General features: G+C 38.9%; 1 protein-coding gene across 11 annotated transcripts in view; it reads left to right on the top strand.

The window, feature by feature from the left end:
• FASTKD1 (FAST kinase domains 1) overlaps positions 1 to 12,975 on the top strand; it is a 69,381-nt gene that overhangs the window by 29,868 nt on the left and 26,538 nt on the right. For all 11 annotated transcript variants that reach the window (XM_074399520.1, XM_074399518.1, XM_074399513.1 and 8 more), the window contains 3 exons: positions 1,668 to 1,799; positions 10,799 to 11,285; positions 12,772 to 12,886. In XM_074399520.1, coding sequence (XP_074255621.1) covers positions 1,668 to 1,799; positions 10,799 to 11,285; positions 12,772 to 12,886 — 734 coding nt within the window. The remainder of the gene's footprint in view (positions 1 to 1,667; positions 1,800 to 10,798; positions 11,286 to 12,771; positions 12,887 to 12,975) is intronic.

Genomic DNA, 12,975 nt, shown 5'->3' on the forward strand with positions numbered 1-12,975 from the left:
TAGTAGAGACAGGGTTTTGCCATGTTAGTCATGCTTGTCTTTTTCTTTTTCTTTTTTTTTTGAGATGAGTCTCACTCTGTCGCCCAGGCTGGAGTGCAGTGGCACAATCTCGGCTCACTGCAATCTCTGGCCAGGTTCAAGCGATTCTCCTGTCTCAGCCTCCAGAGTAGCTGAGATTACAGGCATCTGCCACCACACCCAGCTAATTTTGGAATTTTTAGTAGAGGCAGGGTTTTACTGTGTTGGCCAGGCTGGTCTCAAGTTCCTGACCTAAAATAATCTGCCCACCTCCACCTCCCAAAGTGTTAGAATTACAGGCATGAGCCACTGCGCCTGGCCCTTTAGGCTGGTTTTAAACTCCTAACGTCAAGCGATCTGCTCGCTTTGGCTTCCCAAAGTGCTGAGCCACTGTGCCCTGCCTTCTTTTTTTTTTTTTTTTTGAGGCAGGGTCTTGCTACATTGCTGAGGCTGGAGTGCAGTGGTGGCATCACACCTCACTGCACCCTCCACCTCCCAGGCTCAATTGATCCTCCCTTCTCAGCCTCCTGAGTAATTGGGACTACAGGCACTTATTGCCACGCCCCACTAATTTTTGTATTTTTTGTAGAGATGGTGTTTTGCCATGTTGGCAAGGCCGGTCTCTAACTCCTGGGCTCAAGGAATACATCCGCCTCAGCCTCCCAAAGTGCTAGTTTGTTTTTCAAAGTAGAAAAACAATTGTTTATAGCATTAAAAACATTTTATTTGGTGCTATTGCACTCAAGCGGAGCATGATAACCTTGTGAAATAGAGAGCATAGAGAAAATATCCTCTTTTTTTTTCTTTTCTTTCTTACTCTCTTATTTTTAAAAATTTTTTATAGAGCTAGATAGAGTCTTACTATTTCCCCCAGTCTGGTTTTGAACTCCTGGGCTCAAGCAATTCTCCCAAAATTATGACCAAGGCCATAATTTTCAAAAGGAAAGTTTCTGCAGCACAGTTAATGTCTGTATGAACTTGAACTGTCTCACACCACAAAGTTACCTTGAAATCAACAAACAAACAAAAAAAGGAAAAAGAAGAAATCATACTGCCATTTGTTGGCTTTTTGGTAACTTGAGATTTTAGAAGAAAAAATATATAGTTATTTTTTATAAATGCTTAATTGCACATATATTTTAATATATGCTTAATTGCATATGCTTAATATTTCATGACCTATTATATATTCCTGTATTTTACTATTTCTTATGTCCCATTTTTTCTAACTTATTGCCCCTTAGTATTTCCCTTAGTTCTTCCTTTGAGGGCCAGTGGATTTAAGGAAGAAAATTAAATTAGTTTTGCTAATTATTAGTAACTCTTGGTAAAGATTTTGTTACGGGAGGATGTGGAATTTGATGCTCTGTGAGATTTGTTTAATTGAGGAAGAAAAACTATGCTTTTCTTGTGCAATTAATAATTGAATATTATTTCAATCATACTTCATTGATAGTTTTTACTTCATTCTGTTTTAGTTGTTTACATTTCTAGAGCCATCTTGAGACATTTCTTCAAGCATAGAAAATCTGGTCTCATTCATTGTTGTTTTTCCAGCACAGAGCAGTGTCTGGAGTTAAAGCACCACAGCAAATGTGTGATAAATGAATGCATTGGTTATAATATATGCTCTATCAATCCTTTTTTAGAATTGCTTCAGTTCTATATAAACATTTGGATAACTATAAACCATTAGAGTTGTTGAAGATAACTCAAGCATTGACTTGTCTGCATTTCCAAAGGAAGGAGTTTTTTGTGAAACTTAGAGAATTACTGCTTAGGTAAGATAAAAATAGAAATGCTTGTTTAGTATTTCATTTTCTAGCCGCAATATTTGTTTTGTTTAATTATGTACAGAGGTGCTAAAAGTTATGGAGGCAAAATTGTGAAGCTTATTAGTAAAAATGTTATGACACTTTATCTCCCTCCATGCCCATTCTGCCAATGCCCATGCTGGGTATATTTTGAAATGGAAATGAGGCCAGTAGGGTGATGAGTTCCCTAGGAGAGGAATGGCAGTAAACTGATGAATAGCAAAGCCATTCTCATTTCCTGCAGAATGGAGTAACCATGAAAAGATGGGGGCTGCTGATCAAAGTTAAACTCCGTTTGGGAGCATTCATATTTAGGGTCCTTCAGTCTTGCATGCATGCCTATTTTAAGGCTTATTAAATTTTTGAATTCAAAATTTTGAGAATAAGATATAATGGTGATGTTAGTGAAAAGGTGTCTTCTTTCTTTCTTTCCTTTTCTTTTCTTTTCTTTTCTTTTTTTTTTTTTTTTTTTTTGAGACGGAATTTCGCTCTTGTTACCCAGGCTGGAGTGCAATGGCGCGATCTCGGCTCACCGCAACCTCCGCCTCCTGGGTTCAGGCAATTCTCCTGCCTCAGCCTCCTGAGTAGCTGGGATTACAGGCACACGCCACCATGCCCAGCTAATTTTTTGTATTTTTAGTAGAGACAGGGTTTCACCTTGTTGACCAGGATGGTCTCGATCTCTTGACCTTGTGATCCACCCGCCTCGGCCTCCCAAAGTGCTGGGATTACAGGTTTGAGCCACCGCGCCCAGCCTTTCTTTCTTTTCTTTTCTTTTCTTTTCTTTTCTTTTTTTTTTTGAGGAGTCTCACTCTGTCGCCCAGGCTGAATTGCAGTGACACGATCTCGAGTCATTGCAACCTCAGCTTCCCGGGTTCAAGTGATTTTCCTGCCTCAGCCTCCCAAGTAGCTGGAACTACAGGTGCGCACCACCAGGCCTGGCTAATTTTTGTAATTTTAGTAGAGATGGGGGTTTCACCATATTGGTCAGGCTGGTCTTGAACTCCTGACCTCAGATGATCCACCTGCCTCAGCCTCCCAAAGTACTGGGATTAAAGGTGAGAGCCACTGCTACTGGCAAAAAAGTGTTTTCCTACAGAATTTTCCCTTTATAATTTAAAATCACCTTATTTTCTACAGATACAGCTTTATTTTATTTTATTTTATTTTGAGACAGGGTCTCACTCTGTCCCCTGGACTAGATTGCAGTGGTACAGTCATAGCTCACTATAGCCAATCATAACTCGTTGTAGCCTGAAGTCCTGGGCTGATCCTCCCACCTCAGCTTCTGAAGTAGTATTGCTACCACACTTGGCTTATTTGATTTTATTTTTCAGAGAGATGGGGTCTTACTTTGTTGCCCAAGCCAGAGTGCAGTGGCATGATCATAGCTTACTGCATCCTCAAATTCATGGGCTCAAGCAATCCCGCCACCTCAGCCTCCTGAGTACTTGGTTTTACAGGCTCGAACCTGCATGGCCAACTAGTTTGATTTCTAATTGTGATTTCTGAAAGACCAGGCATATAGTTGAAAATGATTTTTATTATAATAAAGTGATGTGATATTATGGTTAAAAAAGGTTTTGAATATGAAGTGACATGTTATCAGATGAGAACTTAGCATATTAGGATGTTATAAGGAAGTTTATCTTTTTCTTGAAGAAGTACATTTCTTCTTCTTAAAATGATAAGATGCTTATTGTTTCTTCACCGTTTCCATATTTTTTTTTTTTTTTTTTTTTTTGAGACGGAGTTTCACTCTTGTTACCCAGGCTGGAGTGCAATGGCATGATCTCGGCTCACCGCAACCTCCGCCTCCTGGGTTCAGGCAATTCTGCCTCAGCCTCCTGAGTAGCTGGGATTATAGGCACGCGCCACCATGCCCAGCTAATTTTTTGTATTTTTAGTATAGACGGGGTTTCACCATGTTGACCAGGATGGTCTCGATCTCTTGACCTCGTGATCCACCCGCCTCGGCCTCCCAAAGTGCTGGGATTACAGGCTTGAGCCACCGCGCCCGGCCCACCGTTTCCATATTTAGTATAGAATTTCACGTAGACTGCCTCAGAATTGTGAATTTTATGTTCCAGATTAGGTATTATAAACTAGCCTAGACATGATTTATGTCTGCACAGTTAGTTTTTATTTTGCATGCTTTTAAAATTTTTTCTATATTTTAGTTTTGTTTTTTATTTTTAAATTTTTCCATATTTTATTTTTTGTTTTTATTTTTGTCTTTCTATATTTTGTTTTTATGTTTTTATTTATTTTTATTTTTGTTTTATTATTATTATTTTTTTGAGATGGAATCTCGCTCTGTCACCCAGGCTGCACTGCAGTGGCACGATCTCGAGTTATTGCAACCTCAGCTTCCCGGGTTCAAGCGATTTTCCTGTCTCAGCCTCCTGAGTAGCTGGATTACAGGCATGAGGCACCACGCCCAGCTGATTTTTGTATTTTTAGTAGAGACGAACTTCACCATGTTGGCCAGGTTGGTCTTGAACTCCTGACCTCAAGTGATCCACCTGCCTCGGACTCCCAAAGTGCTGGGATTACAAGCATGAGCCACTGCACCTGGCCTATGTTTTTATTTTTATTTTTATTTGATTTGATTTTTTTTTTTGAGATGAAGTCTTAGCAGGCTCGAGTCACCAGGCTCGAGTGAAGTGGTGTGATCTCGGCTCACTGCAACCTTTGACTCCCTGGTTCAAGCGATTCTTCTGCCTCAGCCTCCCAAGTAGCTGGGATTACAAGCATTCGCGACCATGCGCAGCTAATTTTTGTATTTTTAGTAGAGATGGAGTTTCACCACTTTGGCCAGGATGGTCTCAATCTCCTGACCTCATGATCTGCCCTCAGCCTCCCAAAGTGCTGGGATTACAGGTGTGAACCACTGTGCCGGGCCTATGTTTCTATTTTTTTTAAAAAATATTTCAGTAGCTTTTGGCATACAAGTGGTTTTTTGTGATATAGATGAATTGTATAGTGGTGAATTCTGAGATTTCAAGTGTGCTTGTCACGTGAGTAGTGTACTTTCTACCTAATGTGTGTTTGTTTTTTAATCCCTAGCTCACCTCCCAACCCAGCTTTTCTGAGTCTCTAAAGCCTATTATCACTCTGTATGCCTTTGTGTACTCATAGTTTAGCCCCCACTTATAAGTGAAAGTATACGATTTTTGATTTTCCTCTCCTCTGTTACTTCACTTAGAATAATGGCCTCCACCTCCATCCAAGTTGCTTAAAAGACATTATTTTCTTCCTTTTAATGGCTGAGTAGTATTCCATGGTGTATATTTACCACATTTTCTTTATGCACTTACTAGTCAATGAGCGTTTAGGTTGGTTGACATCTTTGCAATTGTGAATTGTGCTGCTGTAAACATACATTGCACATTATTTTTTTTTAAATTAAATTATTCAATACTGCTGAATACTTCTAGGTATGTTAATAGAAAAATAAGAGCAGGAGTGGGATCATCAGATTTCATTTTCCTGTAATGTTTTGTTTCTTTTATGAAAAGACTTGAAGCATGTATGATAATGTTGAAGTTTATTAAATTCCAAGTAAGGAGAGCCTTTATCTCTGTAATTTAAAATCGTATCAAAAATATTTGACTTAGTGACTGATATTTAAAAGTTGGGAGTTGTTATATAAAAATCATACGTACCTCGTGTTTCAGAATTACCTTCTTCCATTTCAGTGCAAATAATCTCAGGTAGATATTAGAAGGAATGCAGTCTATTTGAAAACTAATAATTCACTTAAATGCTTATGTAAATATGTCCTGAAACAGCTCAGGGAGCTCAGAGTTTTCATGTATTGGAATAATGTCTGTTGTTTTTTAACTTACTGAAATATAATATACATAAAATATGCATATGCCTTCCTCATTACCCTATCCTCACCCCCAAGATTTACTATCTCTATTTCTAACTGCATGGATTGGTTTTGCCTTTATACTTTATATAAATGGAATCATACAGTATGATTTCCTTTTTTTTTTTGAGACTGGGTTTCATTTGTTTGCCCAGGCTGGAGTGCCGTGTCGTGATTTCGGCTCGTTGCAACCTCCAGCTCCTGGGCTTAGGTGACCCTCCTGTCCCAGCCTCCCGAGTAGCTGGGACTACAGGCATGTGCTACCACACCTGGCTAATTTTTGTATTTTTAGTAGAGATGGGGTTTTGCCATGTTGCCCAGGTTGGTCGCAAACTCCTGCACTCAGGTAATAGAACCACCTTGGCATCCCAAAGTGCTGGGATTACAGGCATGAGCCACTGCACCTGGTCAGTGTGATTTCTTTTGTGTAGGGCTTTGCTCAATACTCAGTTTGTGAGATTTATCTATGCTTTTGTGTATAGTATTCTCTTGTAAGAATATAACAAAATTTATTCTATTGTTGATGGACATTGATTTATTTTCAGTTTTTGGTTATTATCAACAGTACTGTTTATGAACAAATTCATATATATTTTTTAGTGAACATACATATTCATTTCTGTGTGCCAGCAAATGTAATTGTTAGTTCATAGGGTATGCATGTGCTCATCTTCAGTAGATGCTGCTGAACATTTTCTAAAGTGGTTATACCAGTTCCTACTCCCACTAATAGAATGCGTACATTCCTGTTGCTCCATATTCTTGCCAACACTTGTTTTTTATTTTTTATTTTTTTCCCCTATAACCCAGGACAGTGCTCATATTTCCTAATTTTAGCTGTTCTGGTAGGTATGTTGTGGAATTATAAATAAATACACATAAATATCTAAGCTTTGGAAATTGAGGAAGTATTACAAGGAAAAACAGCAAATGGAGGTTGGAGAAATTTTATCTGTTGGGGGTTTATTTGTAGAAAAGTATCTCAAGACTGGTAGCTCCACAGTGATGCAGCCTTTTGAGTGCTTTCATTTCTTTATATAAAATAATGTATTAATTTTTTCGTGATTATAAGACTAAAATATGCAATACTAAGTGCCTGCTTGTGTCAGGCACTGGGCCAAATATTACATAAAAATCATTTTGAAAATTTTGGAAAACAAAAAAGTATATTTGAGAGGCTGAGGCAGTAGGATCATTTGAGGCCAGGAGTTCAAGAGCTGCGTGTTCAACATAGCAAGCCCTCGTCTACAAAAAACTAAAAAATTAGCAGAGCATAGTAGTTCATGCCTATAATCCTAGCTACTCAGGAGGCTGACACAGGAGGATCACTTGAACCCAGGACCTCAAGGTTACAGTGAACTATGATCCTACCACAGCACTCCAGCCTGGGCTATAGAGTGAGACTCTATCTCCAAAAAAGAAAAGAAAAGGAAAAAATGTAAAGAAGAAAAGAAAAATTATTCATAAACTCATTCATCCACTGTCAACAATTTAGTTTATTTCCCTGTTGTATACTATATATATATATATATATATATATATATACATACACACACACATACATACTACGTATATATGTATAGATATAAAATATATATATTTTTTCATGGTTGACCGTACAATTTTGTTTGTTTTTGGCCATTTTACCTTGTAAGCATTATTCTGCATCATTAAGTAATTTTGTAAATCTTTTCTAATAACCATCATATGACTGGACCATAATTCACTTATTGCTATTCCCTCTCATTATTTAAATTGTTTTCACATTTTAGCCATATAAACATATGATAAGGCATGGTGGTGTGCCCCTGTATCCCAGCTATACCCAGCTATATTTGGGAGGCCAAGACAGGAGGATCACTTGAGCCCAGGAGTTGGAGATCAGCCTGGGGAACATCATAAGACTCCCTCTTAAAAAAAAAAAAAAATAGCAACACACATCTTTTTTCCTGGATTTTGTTTTTTTATTTTTTGAGATGAAGTCTCGCTCTCTTGCTGAGGTTGGAGTGCAGTGGTGCAATCTCAGCTCACTGCAACCTCCACCTCCTGGGTTCAAGTGATTCTCCTGCCTCAGCCTCCCAAGTAGCTGGGACTACAGGCGTGCACCACCATGCCCAGCTAATTTTTGTATTTTTAGTAGAGATGGGGTTTCACCAATCTCTTCGCCTCGTTACCCACCCACCTCAGGCTGCCAAAGTGCTAAGATTACAGGTGTAAGCCACGGCACCGGCAAAAGACTTCCCTGTTTCCTGGATTTTATGTTAGTTTCCCAAACAGGGATTGACCATGTCAAATGTTACAATTAAAATACTTTTAAAGTTCTCAAGCCATACTGCTAAATAACTTTCCAGGAAGTTACACCAACTTTTTAAGTTTACTAATAATAAATGAGAATGCCTGTATCAGTACACCCTTGCTAACACTGACTATTAATATTATGATTATTTTAGAATACTAATTAAAAAATTTTAAGTGGTTAGGCACAGTAGCTTATGCTTGTAATCCCAGCACTTTGGGAGGCTGAGCTGGGAGGATTGTTTGAGCCCAGGAGTTCAAGACCAACCTGGGCAATAAAGCAAGACCCTGTCTTAACAACAAAAAAAAAATTAAAAATTAGGTAAGTGGGGTAGCATGTGCCTGTATTCCCAGTGTGTAGGGAGGCTAAGCCCAGGAGGTCAAGGCTGCAATGAGCTATATTGCGCCATTGCATTCTAGCCTGGGCAACAGAATGAGACCCTGTCTCAAAAATAATAATAATAATTTTAAAAGTATTTTAAAAGTAACTCAATTTTATTTTAATTTAGATTGTATTATTCCTTCCACTACTTCTATACCTAAAGATTATTATTATTTTTTGAGATGGAGTCTTGCCCTGTCACCCACGCAGTAGTACAGTGGCTCAATCTTGGCTCACTGCAACCTCTACCTCCTGGGTTCAAGTGATTCTCATGCCTGAGCCTCCCTAGTAGCTAGGATTACAGGCATGTGCTACCACGCCCAGCTAGTTTTTTGTATTTTTAGTAGAGATGGGGTTTCATCATGTTGGCCAGGCGGGTCTTGAAGTTCTGAGCTCAAGCTGTCCCCCACCTTGACCTCCCAAAGTGCTGGCATTAAAGGTATGAGCCACCATGCCTGGCACCTAGTTTTTAAATTTTTTTTTTAAAACAATTATTGTCCGTGTCCTAGGACTTTTACCATGGGGATTTGGGAAAGAAATAGAGAATGGGCCGGGCGCAGTGGCTCAAGCCTGTAATCCCAGCACTTTGGGAGGCCGAGGCGGGTGGATCACGAGGTCGAGAGATCGAGACCATCCTGGTCAACATGGTGAAACCCCGTCTCTACTAAAAATACAAAAAATTAGCTGGGCATGGTGGCGCGTGCCTGTAATCCCAGCAACTCAGGAGGCTGAGGCAGGAGAATTGCCTGAACCCAGGAGGCGGAGGTTGCGGTGAGCCGAGATCGCGCCATTGCACTCCAGCCTGGGTAACAAGAGCGGAACTCCGTCTCAAAAAAAAAAAAAAAAAAAAAAAAGAAGTAGAGAATGGGATCAACTGTATGTCCTGTTTCTTTTGTCGGTGTTTGTTTGTTTTAAAAGTTGGACTACGTATCAGAAGCGAAAAAGGAACCAATTTTATTATGTGATCACTGTATGCTGGGGCCTGACAGGTCATATCAGAAATTGAACCCAAATTCTTTCTTCAGCAACAGCACTGGAAACACATGTTCTGACATGGACTTTTTGTTTCCCTGGGACTGTGGTTTTATTTTTGAATAAAAAATTTTGACCCGTGCTTCAGAATATCTTAGGCCTTCCTGAATAATCCTTCATGGACCTGTCATCTTTGAATTTATCTAACTCTTCTTCTTTTTTTTTTTTTTTTTTTTGAGACGGTGTCTCACTCTGTCACCTAGGCTGGAGTGCAGTGGCACAGTCTTGGCTCACTGGAACCTTCATCTGCCTGGTTCAAGCGATTCCCCTGCCTCAGTCTCTCAAGTAGCTGGGGATTGCAGGTGCACGCCACCACGCCAGGCTAATTTTTTTGTATTTTTAGTAGAGATGGGGTTTCACCATGTTGGCCGGACAGGTCTCAAACTCCTGACCTCGGGCAATCCGCCCGCCTTGGGCTCCCAAAGTGCTGAGATTATAGGTGCGAGCCACCACGCCTGGCCTATCTAACTCTTCTTAAATTAACTTGTGTTATGCCCACCTGTGATGGTTACATATCTTGGCTTTCATTCAGTTACTAGTTCATAACTTCTATAGCTCTTGGTATAATCTTTTGTTACAATGTTGGGTGTGTTAGGCCTCCAGAAGCAGAATCTTTCTCCTGCCCCAAAGCAGGACTCTAGTCTTCCTCCACCTTTCTGATTGTGGGTCTTAAGACCCTCCCCGAAAGATCCCACCCTACACTCTGTGTGAAGAAATGCTGACATCATGAAGCTCATATAAACCCAAGAAGAATGGGTTTGGACTGCTTCTGGATAGCTGAACACATGAAGATTCCTGGAGGGTGGCATGCTCAGGGAGGGCATGGAAGCTTTGCACCCCTTCCCACATACCTCACCCTACTGTCCCTTCATCTGCATTCTTTATAGCATCCTTTATAATAAACCTGTAAGCATAAGTAAGTGTTGCCCTGAGTTCTGTGAACCACTCTGGCAAATTAATCAAACCCAAAGAGGAGGTTGTGGGAACTCCAACTTGAAGCCAGTGGTCAGAAGTTCTGGAGGCCTACATTTGCAACTGGAGTATAGGGTTTCTGTGGCAGAGGTCAGTCTTAGAGACTGAGTTCCCAGCTTGTGGGATCTGACACTGTCTCCAGGTAGATAGTGTCAGAACTGAATTGGACACCCAGCTAGTGTCCGCTGCTTAGAAGAGCCCCCACACATTTGGTCACAGAAGTCTTCTGTGTTGATATTGTTGTGGTTTGAGAGTAGAGGAAAAACACAGTTTGAAAGAGATTTTTTTTGAATCACCATCTTACCTATTAATTGCAGTACTAATTATGTATATTCATATTTTAATACATACATATTTTTGTTTTGTTGCTGATGTATTAATTTTGTTCTTTTCACTTTCATTTTGCAGTTATTTGAAAATTAGTTTCATACCAACTGAGATGTCCTTTCTGGTCTGTGCTATTTCCATGCTTCCTTCTCCTCTCATGGACAAAGTGGGGATATCCCGAATTGAAGCAGTTTTACCACAGTGTGACCTAAATAAGCTGACTAGTTTTTCCGCATCTGTTTTAAGATGGATTCAGTATGACCACATGCATTTGGATAGTAATACTGGAAAACAACTGAAACTACTTCAAAAATTAGATCACTATAGTCATCAGAGACTACAACACATCAACAGTTTTGATCTGTTATGGAAGGAACTGAAATATCTCAAAGGAGACATGTTTCCTGAGTCACTGATTGAAGAAATGATTGCTGCTTTACAGCGTTTCAGGGATGAAATTAATTACATAAATGTTGCAGAGATTGCATATTTTATTTCTAAAACTAATTACCTCAGTACTTTGCTACTTGATAGGATAGCCTCAGTGGCTGTTCAGCAGATTGAAAAGGTGAAATTTGAATGTTAGACTTTAATTTTATAGAGTTGTCAACTTCTGCAAGCATAATTTTTATCATAGGCACTTTGAGAACCTGGATTGGAATTTGAAGTTTAGAAATTAAATTCTGGGTCAGATGTGGTAACTCACGCCTGTAATTCCAGCAGTTGGGAGGCTAAGGTGGGAGGATGGATTGACCCCAGTAGTTAAAGCTCAGTGAGCTATGATCACACCACTGCCACTGTACTCCAGCCTGGGTGACAGAGTGAGACCTTGTCTCTTAAAAAAAACCTTAAAGTCACTTTGTTCTTCCAACATTGCAAATTTGGAAAGATCAGCAGTCATCCTTTGGTTCTTCACAATATTAAGATTAGGAATCAATTCTTTGAGAATACTCGTATTAGGATAGTGGAGTATGAATGATTTTTGGTTTTACTTTTTCTTATTTTCTATAATCCTGTGGTATTACTTTTATCATTTTAAAGGAATTATATTCAAAAGTGTGAGATAAGCTTGAACACAGAAAACGATAAGGTATCGATTGGCAACAGTATTCTTAAATTGTCATTGTATCTTGCAGATTTATTTCTGGGACTTACTTGTAAAATCCCTTTTTATGGATTATGTGAGAAGCAGCTTACTTACAAAATCACTATCATAAATATATCAGAGAAAGGCCTTTATTTAAAAGACGGTGTTTCTCACAAATGAAAATAAAAAATTTGTCTTACTTGCTTAGTATAGTGCTTGGCAGTCATTAAGTATTGGATAAATGAGTGAAAAATAAAATAAAAAGGGAAATGAAAGAAAAATGCTAATGATTATAAATTAAGAAACTTCTTTAACTACATTGTGATTATTCTATAATACGTACTGATTATCATGGAATTGCTGATACTGTTTCCTATTCAATTTAGTGACTAATGAATTCTGAAACAGAATTAAGTAATTAATTTATTTATTTTAAATTTAAATAAAGACAGGGTCTCACTATGTTGCCCTGACTAGTCTTTTTTTTTTTTTTTTTTAAAGATAGGGTTTCACCACGATGGCCAGGCTGGTTTTGAACTCCTGACCTCAGGTGATCCACCCACCTCAGCCTCCCAAAGTGCTAGGATTACAGGTGTGAGCCACCACGCCCGGCACCTGACTAGTCTTGAACTCCTGGCCTCAGTGATCCTTCCACCTCAGCCATCCAAAGTGTTAGGATGACAGGCATGAGTCACCACTCCCAACCAGAATAGAATTTTACACCTAACAAAATAAATTTGTAGATTATCTGATTTACTTTTTTTCTTGCTAACACTTTTGGAGTTATTAATAATTGTTGATGGGGTTAAATAAATTATAGCAGGGTGGAAAAATTAATAAGCAAGTGATAAGTTTATTATTTAACTATAGTGATGGTGGGAAAAGATTTCTCCTAAAAAATAATTAGGTTAAAATTGTGTCTTATTTTCCTCAAGTTTAGACTATTTTTTTTGTTCTTTTTATACAGATTCATCCTTTTACAGTTTTTGCTATTATTCTTCCATTCAGCATTTTGAATTATGATCCACCTCAAAGGGATGAATTTTTAGAAACTTGCATGCAACATCTTAATTCTTACTTAGGTAGGTATATTGTTTGGTAATGCATTGAGTGATTAAGTCAGAGGATACCTATTGCTGCTCAGCTAGGAGTACCCCTCATTTAAAGGGTA

The sequence above is a fragment of the Saimiri boliviensis genome, chromosome 5, assembly GCF_048565385.1.
Source record: "Saimiri boliviensis isolate mSaiBol1 chromosome 5, mSaiBol1.pri, whole genome shotgun sequence".
Lineage (NCBI taxonomy): Eukaryota > Metazoa > Chordata > Mammalia > Primates > Cebidae > Saimiri > Saimiri boliviensis.